The sequence below is a fragment of the Marmota flaviventris genome, chromosome 11 (assembly GCF_047511675.1).
Source record: "Marmota flaviventris isolate mMarFla1 chromosome 11, mMarFla1.hap1, whole genome shotgun sequence".
NCBI classification, from domain to species: Eukaryota; Metazoa; Chordata; class Mammalia; order Rodentia; family Sciuridae; genus Marmota; species Marmota flaviventris.
In genome coordinates this window covers 29,987,414-30,012,758 of record NC_092508.1, presented here as the reverse complement: position 1 = coordinate 30,012,758, position 25,345 = coordinate 29,987,414, and the positions used below count along the sequence as shown (strand labels likewise).

Below are 25,345 nucleotides of genomic sequence, written 5' to 3'. Positions count from 1 at the left end.
CTTGGCTGCATAGTCGCTCAGGAAAAAGAATAACTTTGAGTGCTGTTAAGACACAGCATGTTGTCTCTACTTATTTAGTATAAATTATATGGTTTGGATGTGAGGTATCCCTCAAAAAGCTCATGTGTGAGACAATGCAAGAAGGTTCAGAGGAGAAACGATTGGTTGTGTTAACTAACCCAATCTGTGAGTTAATTCCTTGGTAGGGATTAACTGAGTGATAACTGAAGTGGTAGGGTGTGGCTGGAGGAGGTGGGAATTGGGCCGTAGCTTTGGGATATATATTTGTATCTGGCAGTGAAGTCTCTCTCTGCTTCCTGGTCACTGTGGTATGAGCTGCTTCCTTCTTCCATAGTCTTCTGCCATGTTCAGCCTCACCTCCGGCTCGGAGAAATGGAGCTGGTCTTTTATGGACTTAGACCTCTGAAACCATGAGCCCTCAAATAACTATTCCTCCTCTATAAGTGTGCTAGTTGGGTCCTTTAGTCTTAGCAGCATAAAAGATGACTAAAACAGTGTGATATAGTCTATCAAAAATAGGGCTGTAAAGATGATCTTAAACTTCAGGAGTCTAATTGTAAATGTTAGGGTCTGAGTCCCCCCTCCCCAGTTCATATATTGGAACCTAATTACCAATATGATGGTATTTGGACGTGGAGCTTTGGGGAACTGATTAGGTCATGGGGCAGGACCTTCACAAATGGGATTAGTGCCCTCACAGAAGAGATGCCCAAGCTGCCTTGCCTCTTCTGCCCTGAGGACAGAGCAAGAAGTCAGCAGTTTGGATCCCAGAAGAGGGTCTCATCAGCACCCAGCCATGCTGGCACCCTGAACTCATATTTCAGTCTCCAGAACTGTGTGAATTAAGTTTCTGTTGTGGATAAGCAATCTAGTCCATGGGTTTTGTTACAGCAGCTCAAATAGACTAGGATAATAATGTTAGTGTTATTATTTTAAAACTATACATATTTAAAATAATATATAAATATAAATAATAATGTTAGTGTGAAGAATCAAGAGTTTTCATTTAAAAAAGAAATGTAAAATTTTTTTGAAGTAATAATTCTATAATCTCAAATTTGAATCAGAAATATTAGTACAAACACGATTTTCTTTTCCAAAATATGTTATTTCCTATCTCTATCCACAGAAAAGCCTTCAGAGCAATGAAATCTAAGCACTCCTAGAGTTCAGATTGTGGTCTCTAGATTATAATTTCCTACTTTAAAAAAAAAAGTGTTCTTAGGGGAACATCTGCTTCCAAATTAGGGATAAGAGATATTTAAACATGAACTTGGTACTGATGATGATGACAATTCCTCTAACAGACAAGTTAGAAACTGTCTCTAGTAACTCATTTGCCCCCATTGGAAGTTTGTAAGGCATGAATTCCTTAGTCTGAAAATCAGCTTAAAAAAGAAAGAACTAAGCAGTTTTTTTCTGACTTCCCTGCACTAAGTGTATTTCAGTATATTCAAAACACCAAAATTGTTGAAGGAAATTTTTTCTTTATAGAAGAATTCCAGGTAATATTTAAAAAGGAATAATAGTCTTCAAAAATGACTAGTTTGACACCCCTTAGTGAAGTAATTAATTCAGAAAACAGTCATTAATGGAAGAAAGGATTAAATGAAAGATTGATAGTTGAGCTTTACATCAAAGACAGCAGTTTGTCCCCTTAGCATCACTGAAGTAAGACAACCAGATACTACAAGCCTTTTGATGTGATACAATTTGAAGTGCACATACTTCAAGGTATGTGTATGAGTTTCCTAGGGCTGTTTTAACACATTATCACAAACTTAGCTGGCAACTGAAATTTAATTTCTCACCATTCCAGAGGCCAGAAGGTCTAAGATTAAGGTGCCAGTGAAGTTTCTTCCTTCTCACATCCCTGAGAGAGAGTCTATACCATGCCTCTCTCCTACCTGCTGGTGACTGCCAGCAGTCCCTGGTGAGCTTGAACTACAGAAACATGACTCCACTCTCTGCTCTGTCTTCACATTGCCTTCCCCTCTGGTTCTTCTCTTCTGTGTATTCTTCTTCCTAAGGACATTTGTCATTGGATGTGGGGCCCATCTGAATAATCCAAGATGATTTTATCACAAGATCTTTAAGTTAATTACATCTAGAGCTTCTTTATCTACAGAAGGTCACATCAACAGGTTTCAGGTGGGTTCATATGGCGGGGAGCCACCACTCAACTCTTCTCCAAAAGGTTGAAGCTGAATGTAATTAATCCTCCATCTCCACTCTCCAGTATGGCAGCCACTAGTCACCCGTAGCTACTCAAATGAATGGACATTCAAATTTCATACATTAGTCACAGGATCCAAATTCAAGTACTCAGTAGCACATGTGACTAGTAGCTACTGTACTAGACAGTCCAGATAGAGAACATTTATATCACAGAAAGTTTTATAGCCAAGTGCTTCTCTAAAGGCTACCGAGGGGACTGAGGAACAAGTTTGATCACTTTAACATGAGAGTAAACAGATACAGCCAGCATGTGGGAGCACCTATAGGACAATTGACCCAGTTACTGCAATGATTAAGTTACATGGAAAAAATGAAAAGCAAGAAAGAAAAATACAGTTCTATATTTAAGGTTACAGAGAGACTCAAGAGATAACCAAATTGTGTGTGTATACAATTTTTAGAGCCTGGTTCACATTTATCCACCAGGAAAGAAATATTTTTTAGGCATTCGGGGGAAATGGATGAGGTATTTGATGATACTAAGGAATCACTGTTAGTTTGATTATGGCTTTGTTGTTATATATTTAGGTGTTCATGATTTTTAGTATGTCTTCCAAAGGACGTAGGGCATGAATGATTATGATTTGCTCTCAAAAATACATGAAATTAATATAAAAATCTATTAAATATGGCAAAATCTCATAATTTTTTAATAAAATCCTGGGTGATAGATACTATTAGCTCTACTTTTATGTATCTGAAAGTTTTATTATACAAAATTTTAAAGTGTGCTCATGTTTAGGTTATTTCTAGTCTGGCATAAAGAAAAGAAACATTAATATTGAAGTCAAATACCTGGGCAGAATTCAAGAATCCAATTTCTACAACTCAGGAAACATGAGCTTGCAAAAATCTTTAGCTCTTCTGAACCTCGGGTTCCTTTTCTATAAAATCAAGACTTTTGTACATTGTGAGAATTAGGTTCTATAATCATGAGAAATTCTAGTAGAGTCTGATCTTCTTGTGCATAGTTGAAATACTAGATAGGATGGGCTCTTGGGTACAGTAAAACATCCCTAGTTTGGGATATTTGAATGATATTCTTGATTATAGAATTATGTTGGGGGTTTTTTGTTACTGTTTGATACTGGGGATTGAACTTGGGGGCATTTGACCAACTGAGCCACATCCCTATTTTATGTTTTTTTTAGATTCAGGGTCTCACTGAGTTGCTTACTGCCTCTCCAAGTTGCTGAGGCTGGCTTTGTACTCGGGATCCTCCTGCCTCGGCCTCCTGAGCCACTGGGATTACAGGCGTGCACCACCATGCCTGGCTAGAATTATGTTTTTTAATCCAGTTATATTATTTTCTTGTGTGGATACCTTGGGGGTTTTTTTGTTTGTTTGTTTTTTTCCCAGTTCTGTGCCATTTTTGGTCTATTCTCAACACAACAAAGAAATTCCTTTAATAAGTAAGTTGGATCCTATTGTTTCATTGCTTCAAAGCTCCCCTTGGCTATCTATCTTACGGAGTGAAAAAACAAGAGTCTGAACATGGACCTCAAGGCCCAGGATGACCTAGGTCTTGCACTGGTCTCTTTGCTGTTTTTAGCATTTGCCTTTGTGCCTGCTGTCCCCTGCTGGGAATACTCTTCCCCCCATTCACAGTTCAGCTTTTCCTTTCTCTGGGCCCTTCATCTAATATTCCCATGGTGCCTTGCCTTACCACATATCTGAAAGTGTAGTTCTGACTCCTGTTCCATTTTCCTCTATACTACTTAATCAAAGTCTACTTTTGAGATTAGTTATTTTGAGTTAGTTATTTTTCCATTTTCCCCTCCATGACTAAAATAGAAATCCTATAGGGTCAGGGGTATACCTACACAATACTCAGTCCCCAGCATCAAGAACAAACCAAAAAAAAAAAGAAAACACCTAAGACATGTAGGTATTCAATAAACATTTGTTGAATGCTGAATATAAAAACTTGAAAGAGACATAAAACAAGTTGTTTAGTCTTCAGAGGATGTTTTTATGGATCAATAAGAATGATTTGTATTTATCAACATCAGTAGCTGAGCTACAAATTGCTACTTTGGAAATGTTGAAATTGCTTGAGAAAGAGTGTGTTTTCTTAAGGCAATTTAAATATTTCCCTGGTAATTGCACATGTTCTATTAATTTGTTGTTACTATTTTTAGATATTTAAAAGATAAAGAATCATATGTAAGTAAATTTAGAATTAATGACTAGGTTTTGTTAGATTTTTATCATAGATTTTAAAAGAAGTATAAATAACATAAGCAGCATTTTTGCCTTTATTTTATTTTCTGGGTTTCACGTTTTTAAAATTAATATATAATTTACATGCTGAGAAGTATTCAGGTCTTAACTAAGCAGTTGAATATTCTCTACTCTGTTTTGATGACTGGATATCAACATACCGAACATTTCTGTGACTTGAGAATATTCCCTCATGCGCTTTCTTATTCAGTGTACTCCCCACTTGATAAGTTAGTAAATCTCATTTCTGTCACCACCAGACTGTGTGGCCTGATGTCAAATTCCTCAAAAATGGCAATTGTGCAGTAAGTCCTTTCTGTGTCCAGCTTCTTTCGTTGGGTTTGTCAATTTTGAGATTCATTACCCATGGGTTTTTCAACAGCTGATTTCTGGTAATTGCTGATTTATGTTCAGTTTGATGAAAATACCATAGATAGATTACTCATGCTCCTGTTGATGGACATCTGAGATATTTCCATTTTTTGCTGTGTCGAATAAAGTTACTGCCAAACATTCCTCAAGGATTTTTGTAGATACACCTGTTTCTCTTATCAGTACGTGAGAGATGAATTTCTAGGTTGTAGCATCGGTGTATGTCCAGTTTGGAAAGAACTTCCAGCCCTTTCCCCCATGGGATTAGGCCATTTTATACTTCCGCCAGCAGTGTTTGTAAGTTCTAGATGCTCCACATCCTTTCCAACATTTGGTATTGTCGTTCTTTTTCATGTTAGTAAGGGCATCTCATTGTGGTTTAAATTTGCATGTCCCTAATGTTTGATGATGTGGAATAGTTTTTCACTTGACTTTTAAGCATTTCAAGAGCTCCTTTTATGAAGTATCTATTTTAAGTTTTTTGCCCTGCTTTCATTGGAAACATGTCCAGATCATTTTACTTTGCAAATATCTTTTAATATATATTTTTCAAATCCTTTGGTATGTATTGTAAATATTTTCTCAAGATGCTTTTTGATGAGGTTTTAAGTTTGGTGAAATCCAGCTTAACAGATATTTGTAGTTCATTCTTCCTATATCCTATCTAAGAAATAGTTGCCTGCCCCAAGGTTGTGAAGATAGTTTTTTTTTGTTTTGTTTTAGTAACTTAATTGTTTTAGCCTTTATGTTCAAACAAATTTTCCATCTTGAATTGAACTTTGTTATAGTATAATGGAGGGGCTAAGGTTCTTGTTTCCCTTACAGATATCCAGTTTTTCCAGATACCCAAATCTACCATTTTTCCTGAAGTGATTTTCCTTAACTCATTGAATTGTTTTAGTATCATTGTTGTAAATCTTTTCATAAATAAGTGAGAGTCTTCTACTGGACTCTGTCTTCCATTCACTGATGTGTTTGTCTAAACTCTGACTCAAATACTGAAGTTTTATTTTAAGTCTTCAAATCATTAGTATTAAAACTTCCAATTTTATCCTTATTTTTAAAAATTATTTTGGTTATTCTTGGTCCTTTAACTTTCCACATAAATATAAAAGTCATATTATTAATTTTTATAAAATAATCCTGGTAGGAATTTCATTGCAACGGCATTTAATCTATAGTACAATTTGGCTAAATTCACATCATAAATATCCTGAATTATTTTAAGTAGGGTTGTTTTCTTATTTAATTGACTCATTTTTCATTATTAACATGTAGAAATACAATTGGTGTTTCATATTTAATGTATCCTACAACAGTAACAGTAAAATATAATTTAAGAAATTATAGATTCCTACAAGACTAATAGTAAAAACTATAATTCAAGAAAAATTCTCTGACATGAAGAATGTACTTAAAAGTATATATGTAGATATATTATAGTAAGATTATTGAACTTGAGAGGAAAGCAAAAAAATACTTTGATTAGACAAGCAAAGATAATAGGTTGTTTGTAAGTAATTGTTATGGTTTGGATATAAGATGTTCCCCAAAAGCTCCTGTGTTAATGCAAGAATGTTAGAAGGTGAAATGATTGGATTGTGAGAACTGTGATCTAATCAGTGGATTAATCCATTTGATGGATTAATAATTTGAATGGACTAACTGGGTGGTAACTATAGGTAGGCATGGCATGACTGGAGGAAGTGGACTCATCTGTAACTCTCTTTCTCTTTGCTTTCTGGCTGCCATGACCTGAGAAGTTTCCCTCTGCCATGCCTTTTCCACCCTGAAGGTCTGCCTTTCCTCAGGTCCAGAGCAACAGAGTCAGCAAACCATGGACTGAACCTCTGAAACTATGGGCCCCAAATAAACATTTCCTCCTCTAAATTGTTTTTGTCAGGCATTTTGGTTACAGTGATGAAAAGCTGATTAACACAGTAACTTATAAGAGAAATAGGTTATCATTTCACTTTTCAACAGCAACACTGTCTATAAGAAAATAAAGTCACATATTTAAAGTTCCCAGGGAAGAGAGGTGAGCCAGTAATTTTATATTCAGAAAAACCAGCTTTTGAATGTAAAGTGCATTTTTAAAAAATTATTTATTTTTTAGTTGTAGTTGACACCATACCTTTATTTTATTTATTTATTTATATGTGGTGCTGAGGATTGAACCCAGGGCCTCTCACGTGCTAGGCGAGCGCTCTACTGCTGAGCCACAACCCCAGCCCCTAAAGTACATATTTTTATCAACTCAAGAAGTACTGTCCAAACAGACACTAGTATGGCAATATATAAATCAATGGATGTGTAACTGATGTGATTCTGCAATCTGTATATGGGGTAAAAATGGGAGCTCATAACCCACTTGAATCAAATTGTGAAATATGATATATCAAGAACTATGTAATGTTTTGAACAGCCAACAATAAAAAATTAAAAAAAAAAAAAAAAAAAAAGAAGTACTGTCCACAAGAGTTCTTCCTTAGAAGTCCAGTAGATGACTGCATTTTCAATAAAATAAGGACCACTGGTCTTCATCAAATATATGTTTATCTCACATATTAAGTGTATAATTACTGTAGAGCTAGGACTAAATGAGAGTTGAACAGAATAGAAGAATGGTCTATAGCAGCTGTGTGCCGTCACAATGCAGGTGTAGTATAGGAATGAAGGGAGAGTGGCAAGAACGTGGGGAAAGCTTAACTCCTTTTAGCAATCATACTGTTGATGTTGGTACTGGCATTGTTATTCCAGAGTGTGTGGGGGGTGGGGTGGGGGGTATAAATTGTAATCATGGGATATTTAATTCCAGCATTCTCTGTTTCTTGAGAAGAAGAATTTTTAACACGGAAGAAAAAAGATACAGATGTAATTTAGATGCACTCGTGGTGAGGGAACCCATGGAGACTGCCACGGCTTGGATTTGGTTTAAGTGTGTCCCCCAGAGTTTTCTTTGTCACAATTTTGGGAGTTCTTTGTAGGTAGAGCCTGGTGGGAGGTCCTTGGGTAAAATCAGAAATATGCCCTCTGTATTTGTTGTTTTTTCATCACTGTGGCCAAAATACTCAACCAAACCAACTTAGAGGAAAAGTTTATTCTGGGCTCATGGTTTCAGAGGTCCAGCCCATGCCCAGCTAACTCTATTTCTTTGGGCAGAAGGTGAGACTGAGCATCATGGAAGAAGGGCAGCTGTAGAGGAAAGCAGCAGAGGACATGAAAGCTGGGAAAGAGAGAGAGAGGAGGGAGGAGCCAAGGGGACAAGATACAATCCCCCCAAGGGCATGCCCCTAGATGGGGGGTGATGACACACTTTATTTTCAAACCATAACATCTTTTCAGAATGAATTGTGAAACTCCAGATGCTCTGCCCTTCTGCTCTGAGATGTGAGCTCTCCCTCTCTCACACATTTCCACGCTTGCTGTTCAGTAAGATGATCCATCCAATGGGGGTTCTGCAGTTTGAGTTTTTCTTTAAGCTGATTCCATTTTATTTCTTTTTCTGGTTTTTTTTTTTTTACATTGATGGGTTTTCCCCTACTTTTTGATGTATTATAGTTGTACATACTGATAGAATTTGTTGTTACGTATTTGTTCATGCACATGATATACAATATAACAATATAATCTGGGCACTTTGACTCCCCAACACTTTCCCCTTCCCTACCTACCTCGCACTCCTTGGTCTCTTTCCTCTACCAATCTCCCTTTGATTTTCATGAGATTCACCCTCATCTTTCTTTTACTTTTTCCTCTCTAGCTTCCATGCATGACAGAAAACATACAAACCTTGACCTTCTGAGTTTGACTTATCTTACTTAACACAAAGATCTCTAGTTCCATCCATTTTCATGCAAGTGACATAAAATCTCAATTTTTATGGCTGAATAAAACTCTAATTGTGTACATATACCACATTTTCTTTAGCTGGTTCCACAGTTTGGCTATTGCAAATTGTGCTATTATAAACATGGCTATGCATGTACCACTGTAATATGATGGCTTTCATACTTCAAGATGAATACCCGGGAGTGGTATAGCTGGGTCATATGGTGGTTCCATGCCTAGTCTTTCGAGGAACCTCCATACTGATTTCCAGAGAGGATATACTAAATTTACAGACTTACCCACAGTGGACAAGTGTTCCTTTTTCTCCACCTCTTCTCAGCATTTATTTGTATTCTTGATGACTGCCATTCTGACTGGTGTGAGTTGAAATCCAAGGGTAGTTTTGATTCACATTTCCCTAGTTGCTAATGATTTTGAAAACTTTTTTCATATATTTGTTGGTCATTTGTATTTCTTCCTTTTTGAAGTGTCTGTTTAATCCATTTGCCTGGATATTAATTGGGGGTTATTTGACCCCTTGGTGTAAAGTTTGTTAATTTGTTTGTTTTAGATCTTTATATTTTCTAGATAATAATCTTCTGTCAGAAGAATCGCTCACAAAGATTTTCTCAAATTCTGTGGGTTCTCTGTTCACATTCCTAATTGTTTTTTTGTTTGTTTATTTTGTTTTATTTTGTTTTGTTTGCTGTGCAGAAGCTTTTAATTTGTTAGAATCCCATTTATTAACTCTGGACATTAGTTCCTGAGCTTTAGAAGCCCTATTGAGAAAATTATTGCCTGTGCTTATATGCTGGAGTATGGACCCTATGTTTTCTTTTAGGAGTTGCATAGTTTCTGACTTAATTCCTAGGTCTTTGATCCATTTTGAATTGATTGTTGTGCAGGGTGAGATATAAGAATCTAGTTTCATTCTTCTACCTATGGATAACCTGTTTCCCCAGCACCATATGTTGAAAAGGCTGTCTGTTCTCCAGACTTTCTATGTTTTTGCCACCTTTTTCGGGAATCAACTGATTGAACCTGTTTGGGTTTGTTTCTGTATCTTTAATTCTGTATCATTGGCCTATGTGTCTGTTTTTATGCCAGTATCATGCAGTTTGGGTTATGATAGCTCTGTAGTATAATTTGAAGTCAGGTATTATATGCCTTCAGCATTGCTTTCTTTTTTGCTTAGAATTGATTTGACTCTCCTGGGTCTTTTATTCTTCTTAATGAATTTTAGAACTTTTTTCTAGTTCTGTGAAGAATGTTGTTAATATTTTGATGGGAATTGGATTAAATCTGTATCTTGCATTTCATAGCATAGCCACTTTAACAATATTTATTCTGCCTATACATGAACATAGGGGATCTTTCCATCTTCGGAGGTCTTCTTCAATTTCTTTTCAATATGCTATAGTTTTCATTGTAGAGGTTTTTCACCTCTTTGATTATATATAGATATGTAATATTTTATACACACACACACACACACACACATACACGCACACATTATCCCCCCTCCCCAGGCTACTGTGAATAGAATTGTTTTCCTGATTTCTTTCTCAGCAGATTCATTGTTGATATATAGGAAAGCTATTGGTTTTTGTTTGCTGATTTTGTAACTTGCTACTTTGACAAATTTGTTTATTAGCACTAGCAGTCTTTTGGTGGAGTTCTTTGGATCTTCTAGGTATAGGAGCATATCATCTGCAAACTTTGATAATCCAACTTGTTCCTATTCTATCTTTATCCTTCTATTTTCTTCTCTTGCCTAATTGCCCTCGCTAGAATTTCTAGCACTATACTAACAGGAGTGTTGAGAGTGGACATCCTTCTCTTGTCCTAGATTTTTAAGGAAATGTCTTCTTCATTTACTATGAGGTTGACTTTCCATTTCTTCTTGAGCTATGTACTGAGAGCAAGAGCAAGGGCTGGGGGGTGTTAACTTCTTCCTCTTTTTGTATTGCTTTCTGAGTTACCAGTTGGAGTAGCCTAAATCTGAAGCTGGTTGAAATAATTCTTAGCGTCTCTTCTCCCCAGTATGAGGTAGGATGGGATGCGAAGTACTGTCAGGTGGAGTTTTGTCTGCACACACCAGTGGTTCATTCCCAGGGTGAAGCTGCTGCAGAGTTCTATGACTGGAGTTCCAGTGAGTGGGGCTTAGGCCCAATCAGGCCTCAGAGGCTTTATTGAGTGATGTCTGCTGTGGAAGGATTACATCAACACTCCCCTAGTGCCTGAAAGTCACTGATCTGTGTATGTTGGGGGGTAGGAGTAGTGGTATCTGAATCCCAGGAGCCTCCCAAAAATTCTAGGTGGAGTAAGGGAGCCAGTCCTCCACACACTCTGCTGCCCAGAAACACTGCCTTCCCGGGCTTGGTCCCCACTGTATTTACACACACCTGTCCAGATTCCCCACCCAGTTCAGCTGGTCTCCTGAGTCACCAGACCCAAAGGAGAAATGACTTGGGCTCCTCTTCACTTTTCCAACTTTAATCTCCCTGGGTGCAATCGTCTCTGTGCCCATTTCTCTCCCTTCTGCTAGGGGCACCCTAGGTCATGTGGCCGGCACTTGGTGGAACAGCATGGCAGTGTTTTCTTGATCTTCCAGCTGCATAGCAGCAGCTGTAGCCTGGCTGCTCCAAGATGATTCCACTCAGGCTTCTGAAGCCAGTTGAGCACTTTTCAAACACCAGTGCACCATGCAGCCTCTGGACCCGCTAAGTTCAGGCCTCTTTTCTGGTGTCAGGTTTTCCGTTACCAAATCTGTGTTTCTCTCTCCGTTCTCCCTCCCTCTGTGCTGCCACGGCTGCCACTGCCATAACAGGCTCTGCTCCAGTGCCCTCTCTCTTCTCTGTTTGATAGACCCAAACAGTCTAACATTCTGACTGTCCAATATTGAATTTCAGTGAAATCCCTCTTTTACCCACATCACTGAGGAGCAGTACTCCTACTGCTTGAATCCCAAGCCACAGAGCAACGAGGATTGATGCCTTCTTCTAACTGCCATCTTGAATCTCTCTGTTTGAACTTTTAGCATCCAAAAATGTGAGCAAATAACCCTCTTTTCTCTATAAAGTTAACCTACCTAATATATTTCATTGTAGTAACAGAAAATGACTACTACAGAGATCTTCTGGGATATAGGAAAAGGTCTATTTTTTTTCAACCTCAGTAATACAAACATTTCTGCTTTATAACGGTTCTTAGTCCATGGCTTTGTTTTGCCAAATTTGTATATTTTTGTATTGTTTCATAATAAAAGTTAAACTTACAAAAATGTATAATATTATTTACCTTACCAAAAATCTGAATGCTAGGTATGCTTATTTTATATAAAGCTTATTTGCTGATAACTTTTACTGATGTATTCCTTTTGTAGAGGAGCTCTAGGTGGATAACTGAAACCAGTCTACTATATCACATTTATACCCCAGCATTAAGCAAACACTGCATTTTTATACCCATTTACTTGTGCCCTACCCTCTGGCTAGAGAGCCTCCACCATTTCCACAAGTTGGAACAACATTGACAAGTCCCTTTAAAGCCCATTCATGTGCCAGCACCTTCAAATTGTTTCTCTAAGTCCCCAAAGTGAGTTGACCTTTACCCTCTGTACATGTGGTACCTTTGTTCTTCTTGTTCTTCACTGAATTATAGTCACCTATTTATGTCTCTCTTGAGTGAGTCAGAGACTGATACAGTGTAATATCAGCAAATATTGAGTGAATTAATGCCAACCAAAAATTAGCAGAAAGAAATTCATGTGACATACTCAAGGAGCTTGTAGTCTAGTTATAGAATCAGAATGTCTAGAATAAATAAATAAAAGGTCTTTTTTTTTCCACCACCTTGTTCCAACATGTAGAAATGGTATGAGGTTCTCCGGTCAGAGCGAGGGACATGAGCCAAAGGCCATGAGCATACAAGGTTACTTAATGCTAGGGCATAATGTGACGTGATGGAAACAGACAGGTTTGAGTTATTCGCCTACAGCTTCTCTACGAAAGGAACACATTCAGTAAAAGTCATTGACCAATTTCTATAAGGTAAATATAACACAAGTGTGCCTAGTATTTAAAATTTTTGGTGATGTAAATCCTATTGTATCTTCCTTTGTTAGTGTATATTTTATTATAAAATGAAACAAAGGTACAGAAATTCATACAAAATCAACCCAAGGATTCGAGAACTGTATAACTGCATAATATTTCAGAATAATAGGGAATTTACTGGATACATGGGTTGAAAAGAAGACAAACTGTTAAGGTCAATGTGGTGCTATCTGTAAGTTTAGTCCTTAGGTTTAGTCCTCTAGAAAACTAGCTTTGGACATTTGACCAAGGGAGAATGTGTGCTCTTGGTAAAAGCAGTTGATCTTGAAGGGACCAGACACAGGTTCAGTGAATAGTAATTTGAAAAAAATTGTCCAAACTGAATTGACAATAAAGTTATGAAAAATGGGATGACTACTGGTGTGGTGTATTTAATTTTTTAAGTCTTGAATCATTACAACTTGTAATTGTTAGAGAAACTTTTATGTTTCAAAAGTTTTATTAAAAATAAATTATACAAAAATTCAAAGAGCATATAAGGTAGAAATGCTACTTTGAGTTCCACTCTCTGGAGGTAACCACTGTTAAGAATTTTTTGTATACATGCAAGGATATTTTCTGTATATATGCAGGTATTTTCTGTATATATGCAAGGATATCAACATATAATTATCAGATATCATATACTCATTTATGTATACACCTGAATGTATATTGTATTTTCTTTTAGAATAGGAATAGTGCGACCCTATTTTTTTTAACACCTGAAATATCTTTCTTTCATAGACCCTTATTACAACACAATTTTTCACTATTCTAATAGTACTCAGTATGGTTTTCTTTTGCATTTATCTGAAATCCTTTAGTCATAATTTTAAAAAATCCCATTTGCATTTATTGCTATGACATAAATTTGGTCAACTTATTTTGTTACTTTCTTTTTTACTGATTTTTCTGTTTTCTATTTTCTACTGTGTGGTCAGGTTTTATTTTGTCAATTTCTCCCCTGCTGATAATTTGTTCTTTTTAGTAGTCTTCCTTCTAATTATATTTACTATGCTCAGATCTCTTTTCTTGACTTACCAATTTAAACGCTAACTCCTTGATGCCTGCTTCATAAGGCAAGGAAATCCTCCTGTGATAATGCTGTCGCCTAACCATCCTCCTTATTGGCTTTTGATTTTCATTAGTGATATTACTTTTATAGTGTCAGAGTATAAAATATTTAAATTTTTTCTATAATTATTGTTTGCACAGATGTTTAGCCTTAGCATTTACATGTAAATGAATGTATTGCTCACCTCTAGACCTGTCAATCTACAGCCTCATCAGAGTCCTAGTCTGCTTTGCTATACTTAAAACTGAGTAAATTATGAAGAATAGAAGTTTACTTTCTTACAGTTCTGGAAACTGAGAAGTCCGACTTTCCAAAAGGACCCTCTCCCCTTTTTTGTTTTCAGTGCTGGGAACCAAGCCCAAATCCTCACCCTCGCTAGGCAAGTGCTCTGCCACTGAGATACATCCCCAGTCCCCCACCTCTTAACCACCACCAAACGAATTAAGCTTCAACACACAAATTTTGAGGGATATTCAGACCAGAGGAATTCACATGAATTCATTTTGATTCAATTCCTAGTTGCCTACTTTTCATTATTAATTAGTTTTCCAAGATGGGTCAAAAGGTATCATACCCACTCTCTATTTTTAAGTGTTCAAGAGTATTTTTCTTTTGTCTTTATTCACATTTGAAGCCAGCATTAATTTGCCTGAATTTAATCTTTCTCCTTGAAAGAATGCTCATGCTTACTACATGAGCACAACAACACTCAATTAACTTACAATTAATTTCATTTTCTACCATGTTCAAAATTTAAAGGAAAAAAAAATGCTGCTTAAATGTAGTATTAGATGGTGTGGATATAATGATGTAAGGTCACCAGTAGCTTCAGTTCTTTAAGTTCTCTCCAGAAATCTTCTTCCAAATTTGCTGCATACACTGCCCTGGGAGTTTGTTTTCTATGGTCTTTGATTTGAGGGAGGAGGTAATCCTGACAAAAGATCCGTTTGCTGCTTAGTGAAGCCTCAAGTTTTATTTTTATGGGTTTGGGGTTATCCTTGCTCCTCTGTCTTTCAAAGCAGATTGATTCTTCTCTCTCCCCCATCTCACCTCCCTAAAGTTTGCTCACCTCCAGTGGGTGCTGTGTGGGTATATGTCTCCCCCAGCCCTGCCCCCAAAGATTTTCCCATAATTCCAGTACTGTACCCACCCCTGCCCTCAGACACTTCTTTTCTGAGTGAAGCAACAGTGGACTGTGGACAAAGAAATGCAAATAGGAGAGTGAAACTCAGAAGTACTATAGAAAAAAGAAACAACAAGTGTTTCCATAGCAGGGGGAGGGGGAAAGATTTAAATAATTCAAAGGTGATGTGCTCTGGAGAATGGGGAAACTAGGAGTCCCATGAAATGAAAAAGGTTATATTATCATGGCTGTTTTGAAAAATAGATATTTTAACAGGTTGAGTTCCCAGTGGTGAAGAGACCTCCAAGTGGAAATGACTAGAAACAATTAGAATTCTCACATTGAATTGGGGCGGGGGAGGTCAGAGCTACAGAAACAAAATCGTTTTCCTTGACATTTCTCTCTTGAGAGAGTCTCTTCTGCCTCCATATACCCCCTTTCAGAGATTGCCTTGTCCTCCCCCACATGGAGAGACCCTGATATATGGCATAATAATGATGGTTCAGAGAAATTACTATTTCACCTACTGAGTGATTAATATGAAATTAGTTACTGCAACACTCAATGGTGCAGAGAAGATGGAGGAGGAATTTGGTTTTGTTTTAGAAAGAAAAAATACAAGATAAAATACTGCTTTGCATACACAGAGTACTCTTCATCTGAGAATCTTGACGCACTCAGCAAGCTTAATTAATGAGAAAACCTCTAAGAAAGAAGGGGGATGAAGTAAGAAACAGATTCCAGTGTTCTGTTTCTATAATTTTAGAAAATCAAGCTCAGTATTTTCTTCTTCTGTTAATACACAAGTGTAGCCCCATGCAGCAGCCAGGAGATATTCATCTTGCTGCTGAATGATTTTTCTCGAAGGCATCCCACTTATGAGGGTGTCCCACAGAACCCCACCCCCTAACTTTATTGATGTCCTCCGCTCTATTTGCAATGGAAATCCATCCCTATCATCATAGTGCAGCAAGCTTTCTCTGATAATCGAGTCTGCACTGTCCCTGGAAAGATTATTTTGTTGCAGAATAGAGCAGGTTATCTTCTTTATCAAAAATTATTCAAAACAAACATCCATGAATCTAGGACTAACATGCATCGAAAGGGGACAGGCAAGGCCTCTTAACGGGTACCCTACTGTGTAATCTTCCTTTCATCTTAATTCAAAATCCCTTGGAGATTCAAGTTGCCGTATGCAAAAATATAAATTCTTCTAATTACTTGTAGGTAGGGTACATAGTTGGGCCTACTCGAAAGAGACGTACAAACGTGCATGCTGGTATTTATTTTCATCTGTTGTGGCTTGAGGAAAGATGCTGTGTTTTTGTTTTTGTTTTTACTTTGCCTCCTCTATCTTTTTTTTCTTCCTTTTTCTTTCTCCTGCCCAATTTCTTTTCTTCTCCCTTCTACTCAAAACAAAACTAAAAATAAAAACAAAATGCTTCCTGTCCAAAAAATACACACACACACACACACATACACACACACACACACACACACACACACACACCTTGAAAGATCATGGCTTCTGAAGATTTTGACAACAGATTTGATGTTTGTCAAATGAAACTCACCGCCATCTACAAAAATAACTGTTTTTGTTTGAAGGGGAGAAAATGCTAAGGAGTTTCAGATTTTATCCTGTCACTCATCCAGGCCTTTTCTGTATATCCCCAGACATACGTAGATCTTTCAGGTCTAGCCCACAGTCTTCTCACGTTCTCTGCGCCTAGGACTTCAGGTTTGTCCCCACCCTTTCTTGAGCATCTTTCTTTAGCCACTTGAACCTGCATCATCTCTCTCCCTCATCCCAAACACGCTGCTCCTTGTTTGCCCCGTGACAGAAGGTCAACTCTTTCCTAATTAGAGACAAACCCTTCTAGCATCATCAAGATCACCACTGTCTATTAGGATGCCACAGTGGCCTTTCCATTTTGTCACATAACTGGGAATTTAGGAGAGCCAATTTAACACTTTCCAGATTAAATGTCAAATCCTCAAAATTCAGATGGATTTGGAATCCACCTCAGTCTATTTTTCCGTTCCATTCCCAGCAGTACACAGTGGCACTGACTAGCAGCAACATTTTGTAATTTCACTGAAGGCTGTGGCGCTGTGGAATTCTGCCAGTAATGGTGTTTAATTCACTTATATGTGCCAATTCATCTCTGTCAGGAGCCTATTAATTTCTTCATTATTTTACTCTGTCCGTAGCCCCTATATAATGAGACACAATGATCCCTATTTGTGTAACCAAAAAACTTGGAGTCTCTTATAAATCACCCTGATCTCACTGCTTTTAGTGACCAGACTCTGTATTTCTTTTTTATATTTAAATCAATTTTTTTTTTTGCAAATTCTTTTTCCTAGAAGAATACATTTTGGAACTCTAGAGCACTAAATAGTGAAGCCATAGAAAAAGGGTTACATTCTGATAGGCTATTATCATCCATCCCTGTCCCAGTGAACTCTTCCAGAATATCCACCAGAGATGCACTGTTTCCACGAACACCTCCCAAGTGCAAGGAAGGAATGCTATCGGCCCAGTCATCAGTGGGCAAGATGTTGAAATACCTACATCATAGCTATCAGAGTAAAGACCCCGTAACAAATAAAGGTCAGAGATATAAAATTAATCTTCTTAGGCTGTCAGCATTTCTGCATGGTGTGATCCTGAGCAAACGAGGAAATGACAGCTGAGTGACTAGCAAGAGTTAATATAGACTTAGGAGAGTATTTGTTGTATTAGTATATGAAACTCATATATGTCTCTGCTACCTCTTCTACATTTTTCAGGATTGGAGCAAAACATCAGGAGCTGAGGGAAAAGCAGGCCAGAGATCTTGTTGATTATGCTACTAGTGCAGCTGGGTCTGCGCACGATATGGAAGATGATGAAATGGACCCGAATTACGCCAGAGTGAACCACTTTCGGGAACCATGTGCATCGGCAAATGTCTTCAGGTCTTCATCTCCCCCTCGGGCTGGACCCCTAGGTTACCCTCGGGATGGCCGACCACTGTCTCCAGAGAGAGACCACTTAGAGGGTCTCTATGCCAAGGTCAACAAGCCATATCATCCACCAGCTCCAGTTGACAGGTAATGTAACCCAGTGAAAGATGAATGTAGTTTTAATTCAGTAAGTTTCAAATCATCTCTATGGCTAAAGCAGATAAAAATATATCCTTCAGTCTATTAAGACTGAAATGACACGGTACCACAGAAAAGTGCTTCACCTCGACCTACCCGTAAGGTATCAGCCATCAAAAATAAAACAATAACTGGCTATAAGGTGGCATGAATGAATGGTGGTAGAGGAGTTCATGGTGCAACAGGGAGTCATTTTGGCAGGAATATTGTGACAGAGAACTAATGATGAAAACTTTGAAGGAATATTGTCCTTTCTCCTAGAGCCTTATTGTAAAAGACTTATTCAAGAAGATGGCATGAGACTTGGAGGTGAGGAGTCAGAGAAGAGAAAATGATGACTCTCAAGTAGGCATGATTGAAGTGGAGTTATAGATAGATGTGGAGTGGGGGAACAGGAAACTTCGAAATTCCACATTCAAGGAAGATGTGACTCTGTATAGGTATTCACGGATGATCAGAGGTAGACAAGGAGATGATCTTAATGGTAGATGTTGTTGAAGTAGAAAAGGATAGGAGGTGACAAGGACAAGATCTTTAGGTTTAGCAGCTAAGGAAAGAGATCATAGGATCATTTGTTAGTACAATCCAAATAGGTAGGGAATAAGAGGATTTCAGCTATACCTCCTGCCAAAAGTGAAACGCCTTGTGTCCCCGAAAGGCTGATCTAAGGGATTTTTGCTCAATGCCTTGTTAGGTGATCCTTGGAATTACATGTGCAAGGAATGGGTTGGTGACCTTCCTCTAGTCTGTCCGTAGCCTTGCAATCTGGAGGCAGGAGGTGATAAGGAAGTGTGGCAGGCATGAGAGCTTTCGGTCTAGATGAAAAAAGACTTGTTTTCTAGATTTCTCAGAGTCCTGACAACCACCCAGTCCCTATTAGTAGCCAGCTTTTGTGTGATGGCATGATGTATCGGGTAGGTTTACCGTTTACATTTCCCCAGCTGGGCGATATTATGCACTTTCAATTAGGTTGGGGAGAGGAAGGGAAATCATGGCATTTTTATGCAGACTGTAAAGTGTAGCTTCACAAGACTGATTACCTTTCAGAGCCTTTCCAATAACCAAGTAGGAAGGAAGGAGTAATTTTTAATCCTTACTGTCAAGTTTCCAGGTTGATAATATTAAAGAAAGATGGTCAAGTTTTTCTTTGGGACAAAATGAAAATATAAATTCCTATGACTGTGTGATATAGCCATAATAACTAAGCTGCTAATTCAGAGGATTGATTAAGAGTTAGCCTTTTTTTTTCTTCCCAGCCTTCAAATAAGGTTGAATTTTATCTTGTAAATAATAATACTGTGTTTCAGTCTATTCTGGCCTAAAGCATAGTCAATCTTCTTCCCTCTAAATCAGATAAGTCGTCATAGCAATCTTCTTTGCATATATCCCCTGCTAGAATCCCCGTGCAGAGGGACTGTTTCTTGGACCTTCTCAGGCTAGTATTTCCCATTACCAATTCCATAGAAATAAATACGAGGCATTATGTAAGAAGAGGTTCTGAAGCCAAATACACATGGGGCTTTCTCGTTAGGTCACAGGAACAGGTTTCCTCCTGTGGTCTTCTTAGACTTGATATGCTAACATGCATTTTAACGTTAAGTGGACCAAGCAACAACCAGCATTCATCACACCCCAGATTTTTGTCAGCTAAACTTATTTTTCCTCCTAGATCTGATAGTGATTTTTTAAAGACACTACATGGGACACACTGCCCTAAATTTCATCCATAAGCTAAATTTCATCCATATAGATTTGACCAGGAAAGAAATTTCCTAGGATAATCTCAACTGTAGCCACTAAAGAATAGCATCAAGAAAAAAATAAGTTATTTACTGCCCTGCCCAGAAATCTCCATGACTAATAGGGTCTTACATTTGGCTCTGACCCCTTTGTATTAATAAATGATCTGAAACTGCTTTCAGTAGAGTTTTAGACTGTTGTCATATGTTTGGAAAGCAGATCAAAGGGTGGCTCTTCTTATTCAGAATTAGCTTTATTTGGCTCTTTTCTTTAATTATACTTAAAGGCTGTTCTGCTTCTTGTTCTTGAAGTCTTACAGCAAGCAATTTTTGTCTTGGTGCAAAGTCAGCTTTCCATAATGTTATCTGTGATAATGGTTACCATGATTACTATCATTATTGTCCTTTAAGAATGAAATTCTGGCCCAGGTAAGCCTAAGAAGAATTCCTTTGGTGTCCCCAGTGGTGTCCATAGATAGCCACAGGAGTTCTAAACCTCATTTGCAATTAAAGGGAAGCATCTTTTACCTACCCATTTGTTCCACCTTTTAGTAAGTATTTATTTGACACCTACTGTGTTCTAGGTGCCGTAGAAAGCTCTAGGGAAGATGCAAGGATGATCAGGACATGGTCCCAATCCAGAGAAGGCCATGTTCTAGTCAGTTGGGGACCAGCACATGTGGAAATGGATAATTGCAATATCAATAGAAAAGAAAGTATTTTTGTCCTAACTCTTGCCTGGGCTAGTCAGGAAAGGCCTCCAAAAGGAAGTGATATTTGAACTGGCTCTGGAAGGGCTTGTAAGTATTGACCAGATTCCATAGGAAAATTGTTCTCCTTTCAGAATAATCAAGCATGTATAATGGTACAGTGGCTGAAGGAAACATGCATGCTAGGGAAGCTCAGAAGCCCAGACCACAGGCGGGAAGGAAAGTGGTCGGAAATGAGATGGACAGCAGGTCGGGGCCAGCGTGTGAGTGAATGGGCTGCATCTTATGCTGATACTTATTGACTGGTAGCAGGTGCTGGGGAGTCTGTGTTAAGAAGGGTCCTGAGGTTATGCCAGAATAGTGGTACCTGCCCCGAGCTCCAGAAAAATGAGTGATGGCACGTGTGCTGTGAATATTAATGTATTTCCCAATACAGTGGACAATGGGAGCTATGAAAGAAAGTGTCATAAAAATTGGGGACTGACCAGTTAGATTTGTATTTAGGGAAAATGGCTCTTTCAGACTGATGGCGTCTAAGAGAAGATGGTCAGACTGTAAAACAAATTGGGATACAACTTCAATATTAAGAGATGACAAGGACCTGGAGAAATAGAGTGGCACCAGAGGCAGGGGAAATAAAAGCAGCCAAAAACCTTAGTTTGAAATTAAGAGAACGATGCTTAGCAGGTACCACCAAAGGAGGCTTTCAAATGCTCCAGAGGGATCAACAGAATGAAGAATAAAAAGGGAATTTTGGATTTGGCCACTAAGAAGTTATCAATTTACTTAGAGTAATTCCAGTAGCTTAGTGGGAGCAGAGGAAGATTGTCATGAGAAGAGAATTGGCTAGAAGATGAGAACTTGGTGCGTTTGTGGTAAAGAGAACAGAGTTGTTATAGGATGAATGAGAGTACACCTTTGAAATTCCTTCTGTGGCAGTAGTTCAAAGCTAATATGAGAATACAGAAACCCTCCAGAATAAACTTTTCATGTCATCATTATAGATACTGCTACCCAGAGAAGCTGAGTGACTTGCTCAAAGTCATACAGCATGGAGTCAGGACTTTATTCTAACTTTTTCTATATTGTACAGTCTTCTTCTCCCTACCCTATACTGCTATATAGACCCACGCTCTCATTTCTTAGTTAAAGAAACTGGCACAATACCCAGAAAGGTAGAATGGCATCCATGTGGGTTCTCAACATGTAAATGGCAGGTTAAACCATGGCTTTAGGAATTAGGGTAATCTAGGCCCAGTCCTCTTCCAGACAACAACTGCGTGACTCCCAGTAAAATAAATTTTCCAATGTATCAGGTCTCATCTTTGTGAAAATAACAAATACCTGTGAGTGTCTGGTAAGGGCCAGGACCAGCACTTGGTGCTCATTTCACTAGGGAGCCAGGGTAGACAGGAGCATTACCCCAATGGGGCTCACACAGCATGGTGGATACGAAGACCTAAACATGCAGGAGGACACGGGGAAAGGGGCCGCAGCAGGGTCAGCTCAGGTAACTGCAGCTGGGGCTGTTGGTGGGGAGGCAGGGGGCGGGGCAGTGCGGTGAACACAGAGGTGTGTTAAAGGAACTCAAGGAAGCTCAACCAGACAGACACCTGGTGAGAGGGGCAGATGGAAACAGAGACGATGGGAGGGTTGGAGAGCTGCACCCAAGGCAGGCAGAGCCTCCCAGCCTTGGGAGGGGCTTACAGCCACCCCAAGAAAAGCAGGGTGGAGCTGTGTAGCTCCCTCATGGTGTTAGCATGAGAGTAACCCTGGGATTCCAAGGCTGTCACCTCCTCTCTGGAAACCAAGTTTTCTCATGAGGCCTCCTGTGCTTCACGTTTTCTTGTCCCTCTATGTAACATACCATGTTTACCCATGTGGCTCTCTCAGGATTGCCTCATGTGTGTGATCCACAGTAGCTTTCTTTAGGGGCAGCTTCTATCCCCTAGAGCTGACCCTGAACCATCAGCCTTTCTCAGAAGAAAACCATGGCTCATAAAGGCTTCAGCTGTAAATGATTGTGGTTAGAACAAACCTGTGGCCACCGTGACGGAGACCTGTGGCTGCTCTGCCGGGATCTGCACCAGTAGGACAGCACCTGGGGTAATATTGTGCTGGTGTCCCCTGTGAGACCAGCAGGTCGAAGGCTCCCACAGCATCTGGACATTAAAACTCCATGTGGAAAGAGGACAGAATAGTCCCAAATAGGAGAACCAGAAGTTGTATGTGACATTCACTGGGTACCACTGTGGTATGGAGTGTGTTCGTTTTTGTGATTGTTTAACGCACCTTACTAGAGATTGCCAAATATGTTTGATCACACACCCTGTATTTAAAAATGATTTGGTGTCTTCACTTCTCAAAAGATGTGTGTTTATTTGTTCCTCAATGATAGAACTTACTTATCCCAATAACATATGATAGAAATTATAAAACATCCCAAATATAGAATTTAATAAAAGAATTAGATTTTTTAAAATCCCAGCATAAGTAGCAGTGCTAATATTTCCCCTCACACACACACACCCCCCAATGGAGTATGTTCCGTTTTTAGAGGCTGCTGCTCTGGACAACAGGCTCCACCAGGGTGGGCATCTGGCCTGCTTTTGCTCACCATTATCTCTCAGTTCCTAGGGCACTTGGTACTCCCTCAGTATTTTAGAATGAATGAATGAATGAATGGTTGAACATACACTGAGAGTGCCTGGGATCATCAGAGGTCAAGCTACTCATCAGAAGGATATTCTCCGTAAAATCCCTCACAAGAGGACATTCGCCTTGTGTTGACAATCTTCCAGTGACAAGAACTCAACAGGCATTCTTTTTCACCTTTACACCACTCTAATTGTTCCTGAAATGCCTATTTTTTTAATCCACTCAAACACTATCTCTATCTAACATTCACCATGGACCCAGTTGCCATGCTGGACAGGGAACATGAGCTTCACTTATAGCCCTTTAGATACTAAAGTGACCACCTCTAGGGGCAGACATCTCCTGAACTCCACAGATGCACACCAAGCTCTGTGCTCAGAGGCGGCCTTGAAAGGACACAGAAAGCAGGGCATATGACCTTGAGAAGTTCACTGTGTGGTCATTTCTTCAGTGCAAACCCCCTTGCTGTTTCAGTCCCTTCTTATCTTATACTCTATACTTGTAGTCCTCTTGGTGGCTATTTTCTGAATACATTTAAGTCTTTCAAGTTTTTGATTCTATGTTTCAGGGCATGCAGTATCGGAAGCCACATTTCAGATATCGTTAGAAGTCAAGGGGATTTTTGTATCCTTTGTCTTCATCTTTTAAACTTTTTAAGATGGTCTAAACTTTTACATCAGTTGTCATTATAGCTTTTATTGTACTTTTAAATTTAAACTTCTGTTTTTTTTTTACTTGAGTTATCAAGTCAGATTTCCCCATATATCATACAGAATCCTATGTTTTTGTGTGATTATTTTTTAAAAGGTAGGATATTGTCTGTATCGAGGTTTAAAAATTTACTCGTTAGGTTTAGCCCATTATTGTACCCAATAAAGATATTTTAAAGTATTGATTTTTGTCTTCCAATGTATTAGCTATCCTCACTCCGTTATATCCTTCTCATACTTAATCATTGTAGACTCATCTATGTCATTGATAAGATCGTCTATCAATGTCAAGTACCATCCCTGCAACTCATTACTTGCGACCTCCATTAATCAGCGCTCTTTGGGATCTTCACTCTGCTATTAATCTAGTCTACTATTATCTCGTCTGCATTCTCCAGTTCATCTGTGCATACTGCCAAAGACTGAAATATCTTACTGATGTTGAGGTGCACCATGTTTGTGAGAGTCCCTTGATTTACCATCTGGGAACTCTGACAGACAAAGGAATTACATGCTCTTAGAGAATCTTAGAAATAACTCTTGCCTCTTCCAGATATTCACAAATATTGTGTCTATTTAGACTTATGCAAAATAAGACTTTCTGTGATCCTATGTAATACTGGGCTCTGAATATTTGATTACCAAATACTTATGGACTTACATATGGTGGATGTGAAGTTGCATCCTCAGCCTCCTGGGTTGCTTGGATTCCAGGCGTGCACCACTATGCCTAGCTTCTTGTAGAAAACATTTATTGATCATCTGTTGTTCTCTATAGATCATACAAAAGAGTTTAGAAACAATCCTGACCCTCAAGGAACTCGGTCTAATAGCTGAAACTGTCTCATGAACAAAATAATCACAGTATAATATATTCCATTAGAATAGAATTACATGCAGGATATATCATAAAAATTGTGAAATTGCAAATGCATTCAACTTGGAAAATACCTGAGGCAATGGATTGGTTTCTCTAGGACCTTGATTCAAATGTATTAATTTTTCAAAACCCTCAGTTTCTGAGAACATGAGGATACCCTATCACCTATGGATTGTTTATGGCTTAAGTGAAATTAGCCCACTGCCTAGCTGAATTTGTGTCAGCCACTATTCTTTAGAAAGGCTATTGGACTATATATTATTGGACTACATAATATATTATCTGGGTCTATATTGAGAAGGTTATTGAACTGAATATAACTATTCAAGAAGGTTATTGATTATATCTAGCTGTTGACCCTAAGGTCATGTGTTTGGAACTTGTTAGATTCCATCTAATACATGGTCAAGTGGTGAGTGGTTAATTCCTACCTCCAGTACCAACTCCTTCCAGTGGATTACAATGATCAGAAACAAAAAATAGAACAGAAAAGCAAGTCAGGGGATAAAAGAAGA

General features: G+C 38.5%; 1 protein-coding gene across 1 annotated transcript in view; it reads left to right on the top strand.

The window, feature by feature from the left end:
• Pard3b (par-3 family cell polarity regulator beta) overlaps window positions 1-25,345 on the top strand; it is a 1,014,040-nt gene that overhangs the window by 841,248 nt on the left and 147,447 nt on the right. The window contains exon 20 of the mRNA XM_027941877.2: window positions 17,780-18,082. Within this exon, the coding sequence (XP_027797678.2) occupies window positions 17,780-18,082 (303 nt within the window). The remainder of the gene's footprint in view (window positions 1-17,779; window positions 18,083-25,345) is intronic.